This window comes from Mesoplodon densirostris, chromosome 8, assembly GCF_025265405.1.
Source record: "Mesoplodon densirostris isolate mMesDen1 chromosome 8, mMesDen1 primary haplotype, whole genome shotgun sequence".
Lineage (NCBI taxonomy): Eukaryota > Metazoa > Chordata > Mammalia > Artiodactyla > Ziphiidae > Mesoplodon > Mesoplodon densirostris.
This window is the reverse complement of record NC_082668.1, coordinates 33,670,606-33,696,586: the sequence shown is the minus strand read 5'-3', so window position 1 is coordinate 33,696,586 and position 25,981 is coordinate 33,670,606. Positions and strand designations below refer to the sequence as shown.

At 36.9% G+C, this 25,981-nt stretch overlaps 1 protein-coding gene across 2 annotated transcripts in view; it reads left to right on the top strand.

Moving 5' to 3' along the window:
• Positions 1 to 24,747, top strand: part of LOC132494671 (cytochrome P450 20A1) — a 69,959-nt gene extending 45,212 nt beyond the window's left edge. For both annotated transcript variants that reach the window (XM_060105895.1, XM_060105896.1), the window contains 4 exons: positions 270 to 381; positions 1,785 to 1,849; positions 16,567 to 16,656; positions 16,806 to 24,747. In XM_060105895.1, coding sequence (XP_059961878.1) covers positions 270 to 381; positions 1,785 to 1,849; positions 16,567 to 16,656; positions 16,806 to 16,956 — 418 coding nt within the window. In that variant the 3' untranslated portion in view covers positions 16,957 to 24,747. The remainder of the gene's footprint in view (positions 1 to 269; positions 382 to 1,784; positions 1,850 to 16,566; positions 16,657 to 16,805) is intronic.
• The last annotated feature ends 1,234 nt before the right edge of the window (positions 24,748 to 25,981 follow it).

Here is a 25,981-nt window from a genome sequence, read left to right as displayed (position 1 = left end):
ACGTTTCTACTCAAAAATTTAGAAAATATTGTTTCGAGTTTTCTTCTGGTACTTTTAAAGTTGTTTTTATTTGTTTAAATCCTTACTCACCCGGACTTTATATACCTCTAAATATATAATGTATTTTAAGCAAATAAGAATTATGATATGACTATTTCAAATTAGGAAGGTTATGAAAATTGTTGAATGACACTTTAAAATCTATATACATTTCAAACTGCCTCTCCCAAAATAAAGATCTTCAAAAAAAAAAAATTTTTTTTTAACAGGTATTGTCGGCAAGTACTTTGTGAAACTGTTCGGACTGCCAGACTGACCCCAGTTTCTGCCCGGCTTCAAGATATTGAAGGAAAGATCGACAAATTTATCATTCCTGGGGAGGTAGGAAACATTTGGTATACTTAACCCATTCAGTTATTCTTTTCAACTCTGTTAGTGTGTGTTTTTAAATTTTATTGTTTAAAGTGTCCAATAAATGTTGCCTATTGTTAAATCAAAGACAAGTGTTTTAAATGACAAAATAATATGTGCTTGTTTTAAAGTTCAAACAATATAAAAGAAAGGCTCCTTTCTCCACAGGTACTACTGTGAATAGTTTAGTGTTTATTTTGTAGGTCTTTTTCTGTATATGTATATTACTCTGTGTGTGTATATACATGTATACATATGTATTTTATTTTATTTTATTTTATTTTATTTTTTCTTTTTGCGGTATGTGGGCCTCTCACTGTTGTGGCCTCTCCCGTTGCGGAGCACAGGCTCCGGATGCGCAGGCCCAGCGGCCATGGCTCACGGGCCCAGCCGCTCCGCGGCATATGGGATCCTCCCAGACCGGGGCACGAACCCGTATCCCCTGCATCGGCAGGCGGACTCTTAACCACTGCGCCACCAGGGAGGCCCTACATATGTATTTTAAAAACCAAATTCATATGTGAAAGAGTGCTCTTTATATATTCTTTAATTTTCTTCTTTTATTGAGTGTACCATGGCAATTGATACAACTGGCACTTACTATGGATCCAACTCATTATTTTTAATGGATTCATAGTATTGCATTGTATGAATGTACCATAATTTATTTAAGCAGTCCCCATTGATGGAAATTTAGATTGACGTTAATTTTTTTCATTATTACAAATTGTATACTTGTACTGGTATTGGGAGAGCCTTAGAAAAGGAGTTTTGGGGCCAGACAGCACATGTGTGTAAAATTTAAATTGCCCTCTAAAAGGCAATTTATACTTTGAGCAACAGTGTATGAGAATGCTTTTCCTCTCCATATTCTTACCACATCTGGATTTATGAATCTTATATGAAAAATTGTCTCTTAATTTGCTTTCCCCTGATCATTGGAGAGATTGAACAGCTTTTCATATATATATTAAAAGTTTGTATTTCCTTTAACTTCTTTCTGGTGAGTTTATATTGTCTTTTTGTATATTATACATATTAATTCTGTCACTTATATGGCAAATTTTTTTTCCTGTCTGTTATTTATCTTCTACTTGTTTTATGGTGTGTTTTTTGTTTTATTTTTACTGGATACGGGTTTTAAATTTTCACGTAGTGAAGTCTGTTATTCCTTTATGGCTTCGATATTTTGTGACATGCTCATCCTTCCCACTATGAGATCACCAAAATAATGGCCTGTGTTTTCTTCTATTATTTTATTTTGTATTTTGTATTCACTATCTATATTAAAAGAGCATTTAGATAAGTTGGCTTTCTGGGCATCATTTTGTCTCTGTTAGACCTTGAATAACTAGAGTAATTTTTTTTTGCAGACCCTTGTCCTCTATGCCCTTGGAGTGGTGCTTCAGGATCCCAGTACTTGGCCATCACCATACAAGTATGAAATTTCTGTCATTGTCTGTGCAATTATTGATTTTTATGTGTTTGCCTGTTTTGTGTTTCTTTTTAAGTTTTGAGGAGAAAATTCAATATGTAACAGGCATATAACAAAAGAAGGCCACTGCCTTCCCTGTGTATCTTCTGCTCACTGCTTTTTCTTTCATGAATCTACTGTCTGCTACCCTTTGTCTCTCCTATTACCACTTCTATCCTAAGATCTATTTAATTAATTAATCTCTACAATTATTCTTTAATTTCAATGGTATTTTGGAGTTCTTTACTGATAAGTGAGTATTTTTAAATTAATTACTTAATTTTATTTTTGGCTGTGTTGGGTCTTTGTTGCTGCACGCGGGCTTTCTCTAGTTTTGGCAAGTGGGTCTACTCTTTGTTCTGGTGCACGGGCTTCTCATTACAGTGGTTTCTCTTGTTGCAGAGCATGGGCTCTAGGCGTGTGGGCTTCAGTAGTTGTGACACGCGAGCTCAGTAGTTGTGGCTCGTGGGCTCTAGAGCGCAGGCTCAGTAGCTGTGGCACACAGGCTTAGTTGCTCCGCAGTGTGTGAGATCTTCTCGTACCAGGTATTGAACCCATGCCCCCTGCAATGGCAGGCGGATTCTCAACCACTGCACCACCAGGGAAGCCCTGGTAAGTGGGTATTGGTTGTGCAGTTTCTTTGTTTTCCTTTTTTTGGTCTCAATTATTAAGCTCTTTAGTCGAATGCAGAAAATAGGTGTTGTGTGTATATTGTTATGTGTGAGAACAGCAAGGGAGGGAAAAGGTGAAGAATAAAGCTGATATTGTTTGCCTCCTAGGTAGGCGTCTGGTAAATCCACCTTAAAGAAATGGGTTAAGATTTACTGCCCTGGAAGAAGGTTATACGTTGAGTTGATTGGGACTAAGAGCTGTGTGAAACTCAGGGGACAGAGTTGATGACATGGTTGAAGTAGTAGAAAAACCCACTTCTGGAATATAAGGATGGGACATTTTAAGTGTTCCTATCATTTTAGTTTTTAATATTACAATGACATTAAAGGGGAATCTATTGATAAATGAAATAGCAGTCCTTCAAAATCTTCTGTAAAAATTAAGTAAATTTTATATTCCAAGGGGCTTTTGTAGCAAAATTAAAGATATACATTGGTTTAAAAAAAGTATGCTTATAATTATAAAAAATTAAAATTTCAGGGCTTCCCTGGTGGCGCAGTGGTTGAGAGTCCGCCTGCCAATGCAGGGGACACGGGTTCGTGCCCCGGTCTGGGAAGATCCCACGTGCCGCGGAGCGGCTGGGCCCATGAGCCATGGCCGCTGGGCCTGTGCGTCCGGAGCCTGTGCCCCGCAACGGGAGAGGCCACAACAGTGAGAGGCCCACATACCGCAAAAAAAAAAAAAAAAAAGAAAAAAAGAAAAAAATTCAAATTTCAAATTTTAAAACCTTAAAAAAATTTCACGTGGAAAAATGCCAAGTTTTTGATAAACTTTAGGTGTAATGTGAAAATCATAAGAACTTTGCTGGAACTTTTGACACTATTCCTATCCTCAAAGCACTCAGAGAATCTAGATTACAGATTGAAAATACTGAAAGAAATATATGCTAAAGTGTGGAAATCATTTTTACGAATCAAATGCAGTCAAACTTAAGAAATGTTATTAATAATGTTGTATACCAAGGAAAAGCTTTCTTAGGTTGTGCAGCTCATCACGCATTCCTTGTGAAAAGTCCAGAGATTCATTTGTGTCAGCACCTTGAGAGGATCCTTAAGAGACTAATTCACAGTAGCAAAAATGTTCGTAGACTGAGATAGACCCTGTAGAGATAATTGATTAATTACAGTTTAAATATGTGTCACACAGAGGAAGATGAAGAGGTTGACTTTTTTCACTATATTTAATGCTCTTGAGGTCAACAAAGGATGTTGCATATCTTTTCATGGCTGAGTAGTATTCTATTGTATGGATGTGCAGGGTTTGTTCAACTTTAACCCACTGAAGGACATTTGGTTTGTTTGCAGTATTTTGCTTTTAGGAATAAAGCTGTTATAAACATCTGTGTACAAGTTTTGTGTGAACATAGGGTTTCATTTTTTAGGATAAATGTCCAAGAGTACGATTGCTGGGTTATGTGGTTAGTGCATATTTAATTTTGCAAGAAACTGCCAGGCTATTTTTCTCAGATTCTTAGCAGCAGTGTTTTGAGAGATTCAGCTTCTCTGCAGCTTCAATAGCATTAACTATTGTTACTATTTTTTATTTTAATTGTTCTAATAGGTATGTGGTGATATTGCATTGCGGTTTTTATAAATATTTTTTGAGTGAGTAGCTGACATTACCTTATTCTCCCTATAGAAAAAGGTCTAGATATGATTTATTTACAGAAATAAATGCATGGAAATACATTATTACTGTTATTGTATTGGCAGTATCTCAGAGGAAGAAACCCTGGGTCAAGTTCTATGAATTAAATGGATCATAATATAAATATTACTCTATACCAAATAATGAAATATTATCAACTTTAAAAAACCAGACTGAAATAGAATTCTCAACTGAAAAGAATGAAGACATGACTTCCCTGGTTGCACAGTGGTTAAGAATCCGCCTGCCAATGCAGGGGACATGGGTTCGATCCCTGGTCCAGGAAGATCCCACATGCCATGGAGCAACTAAGCCTGTGTGCCACAACTACTGAGCCTGTGCTCTAGAGCTCATGAGCCACAACTACTGAAGCCACGTGCTGCAACTACTGAAGCCTGCATGCCTACAGCCCATGCTCCGCAACAAGAGAAGCCACTGCAATGGGAAGCCCACACACTGCAACGGAGAGTAGCAGCCACTCGCTGCAAGTAGAGAAAGCCCACGTGCAGCAATGAAGACCCAATGCAGCGAAAAATAAATAAATAAAATTAAAAAAAAAAAAAGAAGACGAACATTCAAAACCTCAGTATGGACTGGGACCAAGATAGTGACATAGCAGGCTTCTGAATTTCCTTCCTCACACAGATGCATTGAATGTACAGCTACACATGGAGCAATACCCTCTGAGAAAAATCCAGGAGGTAGCTGAGTGACTCCTACACATTGGGCAAATGAGAAAATACCCACATTGAAACAGGTAGGAAAGACTGAGACACATTCTTGCCATAAACCCCATCCCCAGCCCAGTGCCATACGGTCAGGAGGGAACCCCCAAGTCCCAGCTTCTCCCTGAGGATTGAAGGCTTTGGACCACACATTTAGTGCCCTGGCTTTAAAGACTCCCACCTGAGGAGTGGGCTCCTAAAACATCTACCTCCGAAAGCCATCTGGGCTTGCATTCATGAGTCCCACAGGACTGTAGCAAACAAAGAAGCAGTTCTTAATGGGAGCATAGCGTGAGTACAAGCATTCATCATGGCTGTCCCCATAGGGCTCAGCATAGAGGGAACAGGAAAAAATGCCTGTCTCCCAGTCTTTCTCTGAAGGAGGTTGACTACATACTTTACAAGCTGCTGCCTGAAGGTCTAGCTTCTAATTGGCATGCGTCTGGGTATACTGGCTGTGATCCTCCCCAGAGCCTGGGGGAGTCAGTGGACAAACCCCCAACCTTCTACTTCTGGTTCACTCCAACAATAAAACCAAGTTACCAGCATCTTCCTTGCACAGACATCTAGTGTCCCAACTTTTATGGCTGCCATGCGAGGGAGGGATATGCCCTAAATCTCATAGCTCTGATAGCTAGTACATCTTGCATTCATAAGTCCTACGGGACTATAGCAAACAAAGAAGCATATGTTAATGGGCATGGAGGTATTTGTGGTTAGCCCCCACCTTTCAGTGCAGAGGGAGCAGGCAAAAATGCCCATCTCCCAGTCTTTCTCTGGAAGGAGTTTGACTACATACCTCACAAGCTGTTGGCTGAGGGTCTGGCTTCTAATTACCACCATCTAGGTGTTGACTGTGATCTTCCGGACCCCAGAAGAGCTGATGGGTACTTTCCTCACCTTCTCCCCGCAACTTTACTCCAACAGTAAATCCAGCTTGCAAGTATCTCCCAGGAAGGAGCTTGTCCACACATCTAGCAGTCCAGCTTTTATATCTGCCACCCAAGGGACAGGCCTCCATCACCCAGCTGTGATAGCTTATGGGACTTGCATTTACAAGTTCCACAAGATTATAGTAAAGAAACAAACAGTTTTTAAATGGGGGCAGGAACACCCACTGTGGCTATACATCCAGGCTCAGCACAGAGGGAGCAGATAAAAACGTCCATCTCCCAGTTGCTCCTTGGAAGCAGTTTGACTACATACATACATCCTTACCTGTTGCCTGGCAGTCCATCTTCTTATCAGCCTGTGTATAGGTGCTGACTATGATCCTCTCCTTTTGGACACTGACAGGTCATGACATACCCTCAACTACTGGGAGCAACTGTGAACAAAGACAGCAGGTTGGACAATCACAGACGTTTAAGAGGCAACCAGGAAGTCAGGCTAGGCTAATTAATGAGCTTCATCTCCTACACAAGACTGTGACAGCAGTCTGTTTTACTAGATAAAATAGTCTGCTGTAAAGTGATGACACTGGAGAAAGACTGGAACAGCCATTGCTGGCTTTCCGTGAAAAGCCATATGCCAAGGAATGTGGGCAAACATAGGAAGCTGGAACACACAAGGAAATGATTTCTACTCTAGAACCTCCAGAAAGAAGTGCAGCCCTGCTGACACCTTCATATTAGCCCGAGTGAAGAAGGAGCCCCCCAGGAAGGAATTCTGGAAGATATGCCCTTGGATCCTGACAGTGAAGCTTATGAAATGCCTTCTGAGGAACAATTCCAGGACTACGAACCTTAAACCTAAGAAAAATCTTTGCTTCCAGTTTCCTGAGATCTGCCGACAGATGTTCCATCCTGTACAACTGCTCAGTTCCAACGTGCCCCAGTAATGACATTTTCTCAAAGTTTTCACAGTGCATTATAAAGTAAAAGAATGTTTTATCTGATATAAAGAAACCAACACAAAGAGTCATGGAAAATGTAGAAACAGGGGACTATGTTCCAAACAAAGAGCAAGATAAATTTCCAGAAACTGGTCTTAATGAAATGGAGATAAATGATGTAACTAATAAAAGAATTCAATATAATGGTCATAAAGATTGCTCACGAAGGTCAGGAGAGCAATGCATGAACAAAATGATAATTTCAGTGAAGAGATAGAAAATATAAAAATGTACCAAACAAATCGCAGAGCTTAAGAATACAGTAACTGAGTTGAAAAATTCATTACAGGGGGCTTCCCTGGTGGTGCAGTGGGTGAGAGTCTGCCTGCCGATGCAGGGGACACGGGTTCATGCCCCGGTCTGGGAAGATCCCACATGCCGCGGAGCGGCTGGGCCCGTGAGCCATGGCCACTGAGCCTGCTCATCCGGAGCCTGTGCTCCGCAACGGGAGAGGCCACAACAGTGAGAGGCCCACATACCGAAAAAAAAAAAAAAATCATTACAGGGGTTTAACAGCAGATTAGATGAAGTGGAAGACAGGATCAGCAGATTTAAAGGCAGGGCAGTGGAATTCATCAGAGGAGCAAAAAGAAAAACGAAGAGTGAAGATAGCTTAAGGGACTTATGGGATATCATCAGGTAGTCCAATATACACATTATAGTTGTCCAAGAAGGAGAAGAGAGAGAGAAAGGGACAAAGAAAGTATATTCAAAGAAATAATGGCTGAAAACTTCCCTACCTGGTTAAAGAAACAGACATCCAGATCCAGGAAGGCTGAAGAGTACCAAAAAAGATGAATCTAAAGAGAGACACACTGACACACATCATAATTAAATTGTCAGAAGTTAAAGACAAAGAGGGAATTTTAAAAGAAGCAAGAGAAAAGCAACATGTTATATACAAGGGAACCCACATAAGATACTCAGCAGATTTTTCAACAGAAGCCTTGCAGGCCAGAAGGGAGTGGGCTGATATATTCAGAGTGCTGAAAGAAAAAAATTGCCAATCAAGAATACACTACCTGGCAAAATTGTCCTTCAGAATTGAAGGAGAGGTAAAGAGTCTCCTAGACAAACAAAAGCTGAAATGTTAAAGGGAGTTATTCAAGCTCAAATGAAAGGATGCTAATTAGTAACATGAAAACATATAAAAGTATAAAATTCATTGGTAAAGGTAAATATATAGTTAATATGAATACTCAAATATTGTAATGGTGGTGGGTAAATCACTTATAACTGTAGTATAAAGGTTAAAATACAAAAGTGTTTAAAACTGCAATAATTTATTAATGATACACAGTATAAAAAGATGTAAAATGTGACATTAGAAACATAAAATATTGGGAGGAAATGTGGAGCTTTTCAATGCATTTGATATTAAGTTGTTATCAGATTAAAATAGACAGTTATAACCATAATATATTTTATGTAATCATCCTTGTAACCACAAAGCAAAACCTATAGTAAATATACAGTGTATATAAAGAGAAAGGACTCAAAGCATCCCACTGTAGAAAATCATGAAATCACAAAGGAAGAAAGGAACAAAGGAACTACAAAACTGCTGGAAAACAGTTCACCAAATGGCATTAGAACATCCATACCTATGAATAGTTTCTTTAAACATAAATGGACTAAATTTTCCAATCAAAATACATAGGGTGACCAAATGGATAAAATAACAAGACGCAACTCTATGCTGCCTATAAGAGAGTCTTTTCAGCTATAAAGACACACAGACTGAAAGTGAAGGGATGGAAAAAGTTATTCTGTCCATATGGAAACCAAAATAAAGCAGTGCTAGCTATACTTAATTCAGACAAAATAGATGTTAAGCCATAAACTGTAACAAGAAACAAAGAAGATCATTATATAATGATAAAGGGGTCAGTTCATCAAGAGGATATAACACTTGTACATATTTATGCACCCAACTTGGAGCACCTAAATAAAGCACATATTAATAGATCTGAATGGAGAAATAGCAATAAAATAATAGAAAAGGACTTCAGTACCCATTTTCAACAGTGGATATATCACCTAGACAGAAAATCAATAAGGAAACCACAGACTTAAACTACATGTAGACCAGATGGAACTAACAGACATATTTAGGACATCCTATCCAATACCAGCAGAATACTCATTCTTCTCATGTGCACATGGAACATTCTATGGGATATATCATATGTTAGGCCACAAAACAAATCTTAAATTTAAGAAATTTGAAATCATATCAAAGATCTTTCTGACCACAAAGGGGAAGAAAGCGGTAAGAATCTCACTGAAAAACAGCTGTAAGTATAACGTGTATTTCCATAGAATTTCATTTAACTAATATTTTTATGTAGTTAAATTTGCTTATAGTGGTTTATTATAGTTAAATTGCATACTTACTTGCAAAGTACAGTAGCTTATAATGAACTCTTAAATATCTTGTTGATGTCTTCATAGACCTCATTTTCTTAGACAATGTACAAATAGATAAGTTGCTAATATTAAGAATGTGTCAAGCTTGTAAACCTAACTTTTAAAATGCCAGATTCTGTTTTTTTTTTTTTTTTTTTTTTTTGCGATATGCGGGCCTCTCACTGTTGTGGCCTCCCCCGCCGCGGAGCACAGGCTCCGGACGCGCAGGCTCCGGACGCGCAGGCTCAGCGGCCATGGCTCACGGGCCCAGCCGCTCCGCGGCACATGGGATCCTCCCAGACCGGGGCACGAACCCGCATCCCCTGCATCGGCAGGCGGACTCTCAACCACTTGCGCCACCAGGGAGGCCCCAGATTCTGTTTTGATTAAACGTTTCAAAATCCTGGGTGGGAGTAATTGAGTTTTTTGTTGGATTAAAAAAATGGAGATTAAACAATCTACTGAATATGCTTCTGAATAACCAATGGGTCATAGAAGAAATAACCAATGGGAATCAGAAAATATCTTGAGACAAATGAAAAAGAAAACATGGTATAACAAGACCTATGGTATGTAGCAAAAGCAGTTCTAAGAGGGGAGATTATAGCAATAAACACCTACATTAAGAAAAAAGAAAAATATCTAATAAACAGCCTAACTTTACACCTCAAGGAATTAGAAAAAAAAAAGTCCAAAATTAGTAAAAGAAAATAAAAATCAGAGTGGAAACAAATGAAATAGAAACTAGAGAGACAAAAGAAAAGATCAGTGCAACTAAGAGCTGTTTTTTTGAAAAGGTAAACAAAATTTACAAATATTTAGCTAGACTTAATAAGAAAAAACAAGGGAAGGCTCAAATAAATAAAATTATAAATGATAGAGGAGACATTACAACCGAGAACATAAATACTAAGGATCGTAAGAAATTACTATAAGTAATCATATGCCAACAAATTAGATAACCTAGAAGAAATGGGTATATTCCTAGATACATAAAACCTACCAAGAAGACTGAATCATGAAAAAGTAGAAAATCTCAACAGACCAGTTATTAGTAAGGAGATTGAGTCAGTAGTCAAAAACCTCTCAACAGAGAAAAGTCCAAGACCAGATAGCTTCCTTGGTAAATTCTACCAAACACTTCCAGAAGAATTAATGTCAATCCTTTTTAAACTCCTCCCAAAAATAGAAAAGAAGGGAACATTTCCAAATTCATTTTATGAGGCCTGTATTACCCTTGACGGAAGTCAGAAAAGGACACTACAAGAAACTATGGGCCAATATCCATAATAAACATATATGGAAAACATCTTAACAAAATATTTGCAAACCAAAATCAGTAGTACATTAAAAGAATTATTATACACCATGATTAAGTGGGTTTTACTCCTGGGGTAAATCTAGGATGGATGGTTCAACATATGCAGATCAATCAATGTGATATATGACATTAACGAAATGAAGGATAAAAACTGTATGATCATCTCTGTAGATACAGAAAAAGCTTTTGCCAAAATTAAATATCTTTTCATGATAAAAACTCAACAAATTAGGTATAGAAGGAATGTGCTTCAACATAATAAAAGCCATATATGACATGCCTATAGCTAACGGCATACTCAAGGGTGAAATGATGAAAGGTCTTCCTCTAAGATCAGGAACAAGACAAGGATACCCACTCTCACCACTTTCATTCAACATGATATTAGAAGTCCTAGCCAGAGCAATTAGGAAAGAAAAGGAAATAAAATCAGAAAGGTAGAAGTAAAATTGCCTTTACTTGGAGATGACATGATATTATACATAGATAACCTTAAAGATTCCACCAAAAACTGTTAGAATTAATAAATGAATTCAGTAAATTTTCATGATTCAAAACCAATATAAAAAAGTCAGTTGCTTTTCTATACACTGACAACACATTATCAGAAAGAGAAGTTAAGACAACAGTCCCATTTTCAATAGCATCAAAATAGTAAAATACTTAGGATTAAATTCAGTCAAATAGATGAAAGATCTGTACTCTGAAAACTAAAATATTGACGAAAGTAATAGAAGAAGACCCAAGTAAATGGAAAGATAATCTGTGTTCATGGATTGAAAGAATTAATATTGTTAAAATGTCCCTACTAGACAAAGCAATTTACAGATTCAGTACAATTCCTGTCCAAATCCCAATGTCAGTTTTTATAGAATAAACAATCCTTAAATTCACAGAACCACTAAAGACCCAGAATAGCTAAAGCAATCTTGAGAAAAAAGAACAAAGCTGGAGGCATCACACTTCCTGATTTCAAACTGTGTTACAAAGCTTTAGTAACCAAAACAACATGGTAGTGCCCTAAAAACAGAGATGTAGATCAGAAAAATATAGATACATAGATGGAGAGCCCAGAAATAAACCCGTGCATATGCTGTCAACTAATTTCCAACAGAGGAGGCAAGAATATGCAATGGAGAAAGGTTTAGTCTCTTCAATAACTGGTGCTCAGAAAACTGGATATCCATATGCAAAAGAATGAAACTGGATCCCTATCTTACAGCATGCACAGAAATCAATTCAAAATGGAATAAGACTTGAATGTAAGACCTGAAACCCTAAAACTCCTAGAAGAAAACATAGTGCTAAGGTCCTTAACACAGGTCTTGGTAGTGATTTATTTGGATTTGACACCAAAAGCAAAGGCAACAAAAGTCAAACTAATCAAATGGGACTAAACTAAAGAGCTTCTGCACAGCAGAGGAAACCACCAACTAAATGAAATGGCAACCTATGGAATGGGAGAAAATATTTGCAAAGCAAATATCTGATATGGAGTTAATACCCAAAATATATAAGGAACTCCTACAACTCAATAGCAAAAAAGAAACAACCCAATTAAAAAATGGGCAAAAGGGGAATTCCCTGGTGGTCCAGTGGTTAGGACTCTGCACTTACACTGCTGAGGGTGCGGGTTCAGTCCCTGGTCAGGGAACTAAGATCCCACAAGACATACGTGGTGGACAAAAGAAAAAAAAATGGGCAAAGAACCTGAATAGACTTTTTTTTTTTTTCCTTCGAAGAAGACATAGAAACGTCCAACAGGTACATGAAAAGGTGCTCAATACCACTAATCAGATAAATACATATCAAAATTGCAATGAGAGATCACCTTATACCTGTTAGGATGTCTGTTATCAAATAGACAAGAAATAACAAATGTTGGAAAGGATATGGATAAAAAAAGAACCCTTGTACACTGTTGGTGTGAATGTAAATGGGTACAGCCACTGTGAAAAATAGTATGGAATTTCTCAACAAATTAAAAATAGAACTACCATGTGATCCAGCAGTGCTACTTCTGAGTATATATCCAAAGGAGACAAAATGATTTCTTAAAGAGATATCTGAACTCCCATGTTTATTGTAGCATTATTCACAAGTATGGAAGCAACCTAAGTGTGTCTGTCAGTGGGTGGATGGATAAAGAAGATGTAGTGTATATATACATACAATAGAATATTATTCAGCCTCACAAAAGAGGGAAATCCTGTTATTTGCACAACATGGATGAACCTGGAGGGCATTATGTTAAGTGAAATGAGCCAGACAGAGACAGACAAATAGTGCATGATATCACTTACATATGGAATCTGAAAAAACAAAAAACCCAAAAAACTTCCAACATAGAAACAGAGAGTAGAATAGTTGTTGCCAGGAGCTGGAGTGGTGGGGGGTGAGGAGTAGGGAGCAGTTGACAAATGGGTACAGACTTTCAGTTATAAGGTGAAAAAGGTCTGAGGATCTAACTAACGTATGACATGGTGATTATGGTTGATAATACCATATTGTATATTTGAAATTTGGTAAGAGAGTAGAAATTAAGTATTATTATCACACAAACGCAAAATGGTAACAACATGTAATGTGATGGTTGTGCTAATTAACTTGAGGGTGGGAATCCTTTTGTAATGTGTATGCTTATCAAATCATCATATTGTACACTTTAAATATATTAGTTTTGCAGTTATAAATCAATAAAGCTGAAAAACTTTAGGTTAAAAAATCCTTCAGCATTTGAGGCCAAATTATCTATTTTTCATTTTAATTTTACTTTTAATCCTTAAAATTGTGAGGTATTTCATAAAATAGTTGGATGTCTGTATGTCTTCTTTGGAGAAATGTCTATTTAAATCTGCCCATTTTTTGATTGGGTTGTTTCTTTTTTTGATATTGAGCTGCATGAGCTGTTTGTATATTTTGGAGATTAATCCCTTGTTGGTCACATCATTGGCAAATATTTTCTTCCATTCTGTGGGTTGTCTTTTCGTTTTGTTTATGGTCTCCTTTTTTCTGCAAAAGCTTTTAAGTTTAATTAAGTCCCATTTGTTAGTTTTTGTTTTTATTTTCATTACTCTAGGAGGTGGAGCCAAAAAGATATTGCTGTGATTTATGTCAAGGAGTGTTCTGCCTATGTTTTCCTCTAAGAGTTTTATGGTAGGTATCTGGTCTTACATTTAGGTCTTTAATCCATTTTGAATTTATTTTTGTGTATGATGGTAGAGAAGGTTTTAATTTCATTCTTTTAAATGTAGTTGTCCAGTTTTCCCAGCACCACTTGTTGAAGAGACTGTCTCTTCTCCATTGTATATTCTTGCCTCCTTTGTCATAGATTAGTTGACCATAGGTGCTCAGGTTTATTTCCGGGCTTTCTATCCTGTTCCATTGCTCTCCAGGTCTGTCTTTGTGCCAGTACCATACTGTTTTGCTTACTGTAGCTTTATAGTCGGAGGTCAGGGAGCCTGATTCCGCCAGCTCCATTTTTCTTTCTCAAGATCACTTTGGCTATTTGGGGTCTTTTGTGTTTCCATACAAATTAAAAATTTTTTTGTTCTGTATCTGCAAAAAATGCCATTGGTAATTTGATAGGGATTGCATTGAATCTGTAGATTACTTGTGTAGTATAATCATTTTGACAATATTGATTCTTTCAGTCCAAGAATGTGGTATATCCATCTGTTTGTGTCATCTTCAATTTCTTTCATCAGCATCTTATAGTCTTTGGAGTACAGGTCTTTTGCCTCCTTAGGTAGGTTTATTCCAAGGTATTTAATTCTTTTTGATGCAATGGTAAATGGAGTTGTTTACTTAATTTCTCTTTCTGATCTTCCATTGTTAGTGACTAAGATGACTAAAAAGCACTTGAAAATATGCTCAACATAGCTAATTATTAGAGAAATGCAAATCAAAACTACAATGAGGTATTACCTCACACTGGTCAGAATGGCCATCATCAAAAAGTCTCCAAACAATAAATGCTGGAGAAGGTGTGGAGAGAAAGGAACCTTCCCACACTGTTGATGGGAATGTAAATTAGTACAGCCACTATGAAGAACAGTATGGGGATTCCTTAAAACCTAAAAATAAGGTTGCCATATGATCCAGCAATCCCACTCCTGGGCGTATATCCGGAGAAAACCATAATTCGAAAAGATACATACACCCCAGTGTTCATTGTAGCACTGTTTACAATGGCCAAGACATGGAAGCAAGGTAAGTATCCCTCAACAGAGGAATGGATAAAGAAGATGTGGTACATACATACAATGGAGTATTACTCAGCCATAAAAAAGCCTGAAATAATGCCATTTGCAGCAGCATGAAAGGACCTAGAGATTATCATACTAAATAAAGTAAGTCAGACAGAGAAAGATAAATATCATATGATGTCACTTATATGTGGAATCTAAAAGAGTGATACAAATGAACTTTTTTACAACACAGAAACAGACTCACAGACTTAGAAAACAAACTTTGGGTTACTAAAGGGGAAAGGTGCAGGGTAGAGGGATAAACTAGGAGGTTGGGATTAACATATACAGACTACTATATGTAAAATAGATAATTAACAAGAACCTACTGTATAGCACGGGGAACTCTAATCAATATTCTGTAATAACCTATATGGGAAGGGATTCTAAAAAAAATAGATATATGTGTATGTATAACTGAATCACTTTGCTGTACACTTGAATTGAACACAGCATTGTAAATCAACTGTACTCCATATAAAATAAAGATTAAAAAAAGTAGTTGAAAAATCAAGTTTGATTCCCTTTTAATCTGGAAACATAGGTATCTTCAAGTAAACATTTAGGGTCTCAATTTTACAAAAGGAAATGCTGATTAAATTCGATACAGGTTTTTTTATATGGACTGTAATGTAAATATAGTATATTCCAAAAGTGAAAGGTAATTTACACTTTTTAAAAAGGGCAATGAAAGCAGGATTCTTTTTCTTTTTTCTCAGAGTTTAGATCTTTTAAAAACACTTGTTTTTGAGGGGAATTTTTATGCTCCTTGGTGGGTGGGTTGTTTTCATTTAATATATCCATTTCCTCATTGACTTTTTTTTTTTAAACATCTTTATTAGAGTGTAATTGCTCCCATTGACTTTTTACAGAGTAAACTTCTGTACAATAAAAGATCCTTCTTAGCCTCTTCATTTCCCACACTTATTAATATGTCTGGGTCTCATGTGATTGATGAATAGAATTTTTAGTCTGGTGTCTCCAATCTTAAGAACTAAAATTTGACTTAAGAGGCAACGTAAAATGCCTCGCATATTGGTCCGATGGTCTCATGTAACATATTTTGAACACTCTTAAATGTAAATATTCATTATGTGATTTTGTATGATTTATCCTTAAATCTCATAAATGATGTAGTTGCATGTTACAGTTTCATTCCTCGATGATTCTAGAGAAATGTATTTTGCATCTATTGTTTAGAAGTAGGGACTTCCCTGGTGGTGCAGTGGTTGAGAATCTGCCTGCCAGTGCAGGGGAAATGGGTTCGATCCCTGGTCCTGAAGATCCCACATGCCGCAGAGCAACTAAGCCTGTGCACCACAACTACTGAGCCTGCGCTCTAGAGCCCGCGAGCCACAACTACTGAGCCTACGTGCTGCCACTACTGAAGCCCATGCGCCTAGAGCCTGTGCTTCGCAACAAGAGAAGCCACCACGATGAGAAGCTTGCGCACCTCAGTGAAGAGTAGCCCTCGCTCACTGCAACTAGAGAAGGCCTGCTCGCAGCAACGAAGGCCCAGTGTAGCCCAAAAATAAATAAATAAATAAATAAATAAATAAAATAGAAGTAATAAAGTAAGCAAAAAAAGATGTAATATATGTTCAATAGTTTGGGAACATAAAAGGTCAAATTTAAATATAATGTGACAGCAGTTTCTACCTTCAGTAGCTTTAAAACTTTATCACATACCCCTGTTCTTATAGTGTAAATATGAACTCTGCCAGTGGAGCTCTGTTGTGATCAGGCCCAAATCTTCTTTTTAGGTTTGATCCAGAGCGGTTTGATGATGAATCGGTAATGAAGACTTTCTCCTTGCTTGGATTCTCAGGCACACAGGAATGCCCAGAGCTGAGGTGAGATGATAGAGAAACGAAAAGGAAAGGAAAGATGCTAGACTTTGTACTTATAATTTTGTTTATCACTGTTGATGAGAATGAACAATCTATATAGTTAAAGTATAGTTGTTAATTTTTAGTAACCTGTTGACTTTCTTCCTGACTAGGTTTGCATATATGGTGACCACAGTACTTTTGAGTGTACTGGTGAGGAGACTGCACCTACTTTCTGTGGAGGGACAAGTTATTGAAACTAAGTATGAACTGGTAACATCATCCAAGGAGGAAGCTTGGATCACTGTCTCAAAGAGATACTAAAATTATATACACTTAACTTTGTTGAGGGAAATGACCATTTAGAAAATATGTATTGAATCCTTTTATAAGGCAAGCATCATTGTATAATATAAACACTTATTAGTACTTCATCATGTAAATTTGAATTTTTGTATATCAGAGTTTCTTAATGCATTGTATACTTTTATACTTATTGAATCAATATAGTGATAATTTTAATGGGAGGACTTCTACTTTTAACTTTTGTTTTATCAGTTTCTATGTCATTGTTTTCATATTCTTAGCGTTAGTTTGATCTCTAAAATTAATATACTTGAAGAGAAATTATTTTTCACAATAATGTTTTTTAAATATTCATAAAAGAGAAAAATAACTCATTTTCACGCTTTCAGTAAATCAGGGACTTTAAAGGGGACTTTACATAAAAAGGAAAAGAAAAAAAGGACTTTATATAATTTTATTTATTGGATTAATATTTTTATTTTCTGAGTATAAATTAGTTTGTGTTTAATCATTGTTATTAGGTTTGAGTAATTCAGTAAATAACATACCTTGTATTTGCTTGTATGCCTTCCCAGACAGCAGTGTTTATTTTATGACTTGTACATTGCTCATCATTTTGAACACTTCTGAATCATTTGGAAAATAATACAGTTAGTTCTGAATGTGTTTTGAAGTGGTGTCCTTCCTAAGTAGCAAACTAAGAGTGAGGCTTGTCTGTCCTTGTTTTGCTGGGAATTGTAGTAACACTATATTACTCCACTAATCATCATTTGTGGAAAAAAAAATTCCTGAATTTATTTATTATTATGTCATATCCTAAACATAAGAAATGAGAGAGCATTAACTAAAAACTGAAACCAAATTTAAAAGAAAGAAAAAAAAGATGGGTCGAAAATATTTGCAAAATATATGACAGAAAGGGATAATATCCATATTACATATAAAGAGGTCATACAGATTGTTAAGAAAACATACAATAGATAAATGGACAAAACAGCTTTTATAAGGGGAAACAGCTAATAAACTTTTAGAAAAATGGTCAGTCTAACGAGTAAGCAGAGAAATATTGGGGCTTTTTCAAAAATAAGTATCTTTCAAATTTATATTTTAGTACTGGTAAGTTTTATATTTAATGCTTTTTTATTGACAGCATTGTATTTTAGTTTGCTTTCTTTGGTTACATTGTTCTTGAATAATTCTTTTTTTAAAATATGTTTTTTTAAAGATAAAAGGAGATATGAAGGAAATATGCCAAGTGCTGATAGAGAGGAAAGGAAGAATAGTGATAAATGTTTGCAGATGGGCTTATTTTTGACACTGCTGAATTTCTCTTGTAATTTTAGTTTCAAGAATGTACGTGTTATTAATTGAGTTATTTTATGTTGTGTTTATGGTTATATAGCTAACATTTTAGACCTAGTAATAAGTAGTTAAACATAGAAACTAAGTAACTAGATGCAGCCTTTATTTCTGACAAAAGCATTTAATTTATGGAATAATTTAGATTCTGAAACTTTAAGTGAAATGTATTCTTAGTTCCTAGCATCATGTTTCTACAAAGGCATGTTGTTACATTTATTCCCTGTCGCCTATCATATTCTATGGTTTTGCATATAAAGAGCATCTTCCTTTGTTATCCAGGTACCTTAATTGGTTTGGAAACTGGCACTGGAAGGTTAGAGTAGCCAGTTGATATGTAAACCAAGTGTCAGTAAAATCAGATGAGACCAGCAGAATTTTAAAGCAAGTGCGACCTGATCAGCCATAATCAAAGCAAAAACAGGGTAACTGACCCAGAGTCAGGGTGTTGGCATGTTGCCAATAAGTGAGACAATGTATAATAATGATGGAATTGAGGAAAATGGAGCATAGAAGAATCGGGTAAATAAGCATATTTTATCCAGAGTTACATAAAGAACTTGAAACATTAAAAATAAGTCATTTTTCTAGAGGATTTTTAAAAAATAAAAATTACTGTTAATCATATGTAAAATAAGTTATCCATTCACTGCTGTTCTTACGTGGCCCTTTGTATTTGTCAAATGACCTAAATTTTAGTAGCCTCAGTGTTACGGATGGCTCGTAGCATGGCTCTAGCAGGACTCTTAAATGTTATAGCTTTTTGGCTTTTTAAAAACTATTTCTTCACTGATTTTGATCTACATTCTTTTTGATAGTTCAGAAGTTTATTGTTAAAAACATCAACACAACACATTTTTTATGGAATGAAAGGGCTCTTCCACACTTTGTGCTAATAAAATTTAAAACAGAATTAATTCTGTGCATATGTTTGGGAAAAATGAAAAACTCACATGCTGTTTGGCCCACAAATGTGCAGTTTCATTTTTTTATATAAATAGATTCTATCTTATTTATAGACTCAATATCAAAATTTGTTTTCTTTATATTAAAATAGTTTGTATTTTAAAGACAAAATGCTCTATTTTTTATTAGAAAATTATATGGGTTTATTGTAGAAAAATCTAGGAAACATAGAAGCACAAAAATAGGAAACTCCATCACCACTATTTGAACTTAACCAGTGTTAAGCTTCTGAGGTGGATCCTTCTACATTTTAATCCACATGTAATTTTTACAGACATATTATACACAATGTTCTCTTCATTTAATATGTTATGAACCAGTAGTGTTTTCCACAGCTGGAACATTACTATTCTTCTCACTCAGAATGTAGGCACAGACTTGTCAATCTTTTTCTCTACCTCTTTCCCTTCTCAAATATTGTTATTCTTTTCAACTTTAAAAATTGCCTTACTTCTCCATCTGTTCTATCAGAACAGTTATATATTAGTAGAACCAAGTTGCTAAAGTCATAGCATAATCTAGGTGTTACAATGAGCATTTAAGAAATGAAATTACTCCATTATCCTAAGAAAAATCTTCAATATAATTAAGTTCAAATTGGGATAGCATTTCATCTTTTAAGAGGACATTTTAAGAATCTTTGTTGTTTTTGGACTCTGGGGGAAACAGATTAAAATCCTTCCCTGAAGACATGTTTATTTTTTTCTCCAGACCCATAAAAAGTACTGTGACCCTTTATAAAATGTACCTTTTTTTCACATGTGGTTCTGTTGACACATTGAAAACTGCTTAAAAAATCATAATTCTACTGAGTGTGTAAAAGTGAAGACATGGCCGGTAGAATCAAGGAGTCATTTAGTAGCTGTGAGAAGATAGCTGCGAGAGAAATGGAGACTGTTTTCAAGGGTGGGTTTTTATATTGTCAACAAGTTGATGCTAACGACCTTGTTTTTCTTCTTAGCCAGTCCTATGCCTGTTTCCTAAGTTCCGAAGACCAATGATGAAGGTAGAAGGGGAGGAGTTGGGGGAAGGGAGGCAGTGACAACAAAGCAGTTGCTGTTATTGCAGAAGTCAGAAAATCAGCGTGGCCAGAAAGGCTCGATACTGTGTTGCGTTGAGCATTGTCAGTGATCTGCCCTGATAAAAGGGAGTGAGACTGAGACTTGCCGAAGTAGAACAGGGGACTGGAATGAGCATTTGTTACAAACCAAATTCTTTATACACCCATCTCATTTAGTCCTTAGAAAGTAATAGTAGGTAAGTACAGGTGGGACTAACTAAAATAGTTCTTCATTCCTGCTAGAAGAAATACTGTAAAGAAAGACAGCAAATACTAGCTAAGAAACAGTAAGAGATCTAAACTTCAGATTATATTAATAGCTTCAGTGGGTTTTAGTGGGATTTTGTTCTTATTTAAGAGAGAACCAAGCAATAGTTTCAAATGATGTATAGTTCATAATAGCTAAAGAAAATGATTAAAAGAATAATGTAACAGCAGTATTAAAAGAAATCTCAAAGGAAACTAAATACTGCCAACTCAACTGCCACTTGTACAACCGTTTAAATTTTTTCCTGTTCCCACATAACGTATATTTCTACCTATTGCAATCAGAACAATTTGGTCTACTTTTCATTTAATGCATTTCAGACATTTTCTTTTGTTACTTCAATTTTGTAAGGTCTTATTTTGGGGTGGGAGTAGACTTTTAAAATACAATAGAAATCAGTTTCATGTTTGATTTATAGAATTTTATGACACTGAGTGAATGGATAATTGTCAAATTTGAGCTGGGAGCCATTTTGTAAAATATCCAGACAGTAAACAAAAGGCAGGAAATGACGTTCCTTCTTCCAGTCGGCTTCCCATTCAGTCAGTTTACAGTTTGGTGGCTGTCCTTCTACAGACTGGGAATGGATCTTGTTATAGCATGGATAAACTGCCAGGAGCAAATAAGTCACAAATAATCCTGTTTGGTAGTTTTTTTAAAAATCTACCTTTATATACATCTAAAATATTTGCATATTCTTGTTTTAATTTTTAACACATGATAGTAGAGAATGAAACTTACTTTGTAACTATATTATAGATAAAGTTGTAATGTGCCTGTCTCCAAAAAGGCAATCAGTAAATATTTTTGAATAAATGAATGAAATCTTCATTGAGGTTTTCTCTGCATATAGAATAAAGGAGATTATTGAAGTTACTTAATAGTTGAAAAAGATTTCCAGATAGCCAAACTACCTCTAATGGTAATAGCACTTTGTGATATGCTAAGTACCCCATTGCTGGAAGTATTTAAGAAGATGTGGTATGGACATCTTTCAGTGATGCCTGTATTAGGTGTGAACATAGGTTTATAATAGCCTATAGTTCTACAAAATATCAACCAAAATAGTTGGTAAGCAAGTAGTCCTTTGTTCCTTCTATATCTTATCACTAGATCATCATTAGAACTAGGAAATGTTTAAGGATCAGAGTTTTTTTATTAGGTTAGCAACAGCATTATTTCCCAAAGTGTGTCTCATGTTACCCTATCCTATGAGATACTCTGAGAAAAAGTTTCCTTGATCATATTCATTCTCAGTTTATATACATATATTCTTTCTCAGAACGCATATTAATATATTGGAAGAGCTGAGAAGTTCTACTGTAAGGAAACCTAATTTAACTTGGTGTAACACTGAGTGTTCCAAATGTATTTGATGATGGTACCGCTTTTTCAAGTTATACCTATTATCCTGAAAAACCAGTGTTTCATGGAGATGTCGTGTTCAGTAGATCTATAGATGTCGTGTCCAAAATGATCTACAGACAAAAGGAGTCTAAAGGAACATCTGTCTTAGGTAGTTCTTTAACCTATGCATGGTCCAGAGATTCTCCAGACTAGGAGTGACCGTATTAGAACCAAGGCACCTGAATTCCATGTTCTCTCACTCCCTCACCTCCTCCTCTTTTCCCTGTCAGAGGACAGAGCCCTCTTACTCTCCTGACTCTCTCCGTCTCCTGACTTCCATTTCTGTCCAAAGAAATGTGACCCATTTAGTTAGGCAACACTTTTTTATTGGTCACTTAATGTGTGTCAGATCTTATTCCAGACGCTGGGGATATAGCACTGAGCCAAACAGACATGGAATTTACTGTGTTCTCTCTCTTCTTCCCAGGAGGAAGAAGCCCAGTCTCATGTGCCAAAGCTTAACTTTCTAGCACTTGAGCTCTCTAGGTCCTGGGTTTGGAAGCAACTCAAGGACCCTTTAGGTTAGTGGCTGAAAGGGACAAAGGAAGGAACTTGTAGTTGACTACACGACAAAGAACAGAAGGCTTCAGTTACAGTCTGTAGAGGCAAAAGAAGCACAAGGAACCGTTGGGAGTCAAACCATTATTTTTGTTACTTTTAGTTTATGAGCAAGAGAATTAAACTACGTATCTTATCAAGGAAAACTGTCAACATTGATGCTGAATAGAAATACTGGAGATTTTGTTCAGAGCGAGAAGAAACAAAGCTAGGAATTGGTTTGACTAGGTTAAAGAGCAATATTGATTATAGTCATTTGTATGAATTGTTCAATGATACTGCAGCACTAGGTGTGTTCATCTTTCCTGATTTGTTGCTGTGTTGCAAGGTCAGCAGCTAATAGATAATTGATTTTTAGAGCTTAAAAGGACCTTGTAGAGATTATATGGCATAGCCTGCTCACAATTTAAAATTTTAGAGGGGGAAATCTAGGGCCTCTGGGAGTAAAAGAGTAGCATTATTTGGCTTTCATTTTGGATTTTCTCATAGCCTTCCAAAGATAGGTGCTTAAGTCAATGCTGTTATTATATTCATAGGATTTTGTTAAGCTTCCAAGGAAGTGTAGATTCAAAGGGAATTGGAAAAAATTTGTTTAATATTCTTGATACAGAGCCTTTGAGGGAGATGCAAATGTGTTTTGAATGTTAAATTTACTTAAATTTAAAAATACATATCTTCAAGCGAAGTTGCCATGACAACCTTTCTTAATGTGTGTATAAAATTTATGTCTGTCTCTGAGGTTTTCATCTTTCTCAATACAGGGTTTAATCACAAGAATTGGGCACTGTGGTGTATTTCTATCTAGATGGTGCCCTGTGGGAATTATATAATTTTGAAAAATGCAAATCAAGCATCAGAGCAGTTCTTTAGCGTGGTGATCCCACCTAGGTAAATGTCATCTTGTTCTCTCCATGATCAGAGATTGATCTGGCTTCAAACCCAAGATGAAATTCTGGATTGAAATAGAACCATGAGTCTGTTCTGAGTTTCTGTTTTTTTCATATTTAGAGGATTTGTAGGAGGGCCCTAGGAGGTTTGGGAAATTTTGGACTAAATCTCTTGGATAGCTCCCAAACTGATCCAGTCTCCTTGGGATCATCTAAATCTAATCCATAGTATAGGTTGACTCAGAACCACAAGAGACAGCTCTACAATGGCCAGCCGTGTGCACAGAGACACCCCAGAGACTCCTTCTGGCCTGAACTCCAATCCAGCAATCCTAGAGAGATACCATTATCAGACCTCTTCACTTACTTTTACCTCACTTCATATACACTTGTCTGTCAGTCTCTCTTTTGCACGTCAGGGGCCAGGAGAAGAGTACTAGGATTTTGGACACCCAAAGTTTAGGAGGAAGGAATTCTCATCCTCAATTCTGGAAATATGAATTTATTAAGCAGTGGAATAAGGGGGTGGTCACTGGTACCTTCTGGTAACTATGACTTGAATTTGAGAACTCAACATGGGTGCCTGCGATTTTGAGATGCTTGCTAAAGAGCTATGTTTGTTTGTGTTTTATATTTTAGTTCCTCTGTGGTATAGTAAAAAATAATTTTTTTTTTTTGCAATTTAAGAACCCCTGAAGATAATTAATTAAATTGAGATTAGAAGTATGATCTACTAATGTGCTAGCTTTGAATTTACTTTAGTCTTAATAGACTTTGTAAAACTGTGTTACATTTAAGAGACTCCACGGATATGTTCTAATCCAATAGCCTTATAAAAGGGGGAAATGAAAGCTGAGAGAACTTATTTTATTTTATTTTATTTATTTTATTTTTTTATTTTTTTCTTTTTTGCGGTATGCGGGCCTCTCACTGTTGTGGCCTCTCCCGTTGCGGAGCACAGGCTCCGGATGCGCAGGCCCAGCGGCCATGGCTCACGGGCCCAGCCGCTCCGCGGCATATGGGATCCTCCCAGACCGGGGCACGAACCCGTATCCCCTGCATCGGCAGGCGGACTCTTAACCACTGCGCCACCAGGGAGGCCCGAGAACTTATTTTATATGAGAATTTGCCCAGGCTAGCACAATTTTTTTTCCCCAAACTTGTTCAGAATGTGATTTCCTTTTGGTTTCATATTATTCTCTAAAGGATGAATTTAAAACCAAGGAAAGGCCCCCTAAGCAAAAAGAACTGCCTAAATTACTATACTATGCTATTGATAACTGGAAGAAATAGGATAATAGTCTCCTAAAAACAAACACTTGAAAAGAGGTATCCCATCTATGATGGGACATGCTATGATGTTCATAAAGGTTTGGGGGCTTACTTTTATTGTAAGAGGCACAATCAGGGCCAACTACATAATTTGTATGCCCAGTGCAAAATGAAAATATGGGGTCTTAGCTGGGGATGAAGTCAGTCTCCCCCCTTCCCACCGTTGGGTCTGCTCTTTTAACCTATGGTTGATGAGAGACCCCCTCCCCACTCCACCCCCAAGGGATTGAAGTCTCCATGCTGGGACAGTGTTGTTTACCTGGATCAGGGGTAGGCAGAGGAGCCCCGCCCACTACCTGGTGAACATGCTGTGGTGTGGCCAGCCCAAAGCAGAGATGACTTCTTCCTTGCCCTGCCTCAAGATGCTGCAGAGCAAACTGCTGGCTGGACTCCAGCCTTCCCCACACCTGCTCCCGGGCCCCTATTGGAGGGTGACGTGGCCGAAAGTGGGCCTCCCTCATCAACTCTCCTCCTAATGCAATCTTACTGCTGCTATAGGTAGAAGGCAGCAGTGGTAATGGGCAGGGATGGTTAGAGGGAGGCCAGGCAGGGTGCAGGGCACCGGGGAGCGGGAAGCTGGCTGGTAACTGAGAACATGTCTAGGGAGGCAGGGAAGTAAACTCTAAGCCCTGGGCATATACTCCAGGGTCCCATTGGACTTCACTTACAAAATACAAATTCACAAATAAAATTTGAGAATTTCACTGCAGTGCCTTCAAAGTGTTATACCCCAACATAGGGTCCTTCTGAGGTGTGGGCTTCTGTGGGACTGCACCGGTTGCAGCCCATGAAGCTAGCCCTGGACACATCTGACCTTACACAGCATGGTGCTGTGACTCAGTGGTTTTTGAGGGCTGTGCCTCCTGGTTGTATGCTAATTGTCCTTGCAAATACCCATAAATGTCTTTTTCATGATTTATCATCAAGCGATTTAAAACTCTCTAGGATGTCTTAAAACTATTTACCAAATAGGCAACAAATAGATGCCAAACTTAAAAGCAATTTCATAATACAGATTTTTATTAAAGTTGCAAAAATGATACAGTACACTATAAGTCTCTTATCTGAAGCCCCATTTCACTGATGGAGCTCTTTCCTGTATTTTAATAATTGCCAAACATTTTCTGCTGGAAGGTAAAATGGGATTTTTCCCTGAAATATCATTATAAAACCCTATGAAATATTTCAGTGATATGAGTCATTCAC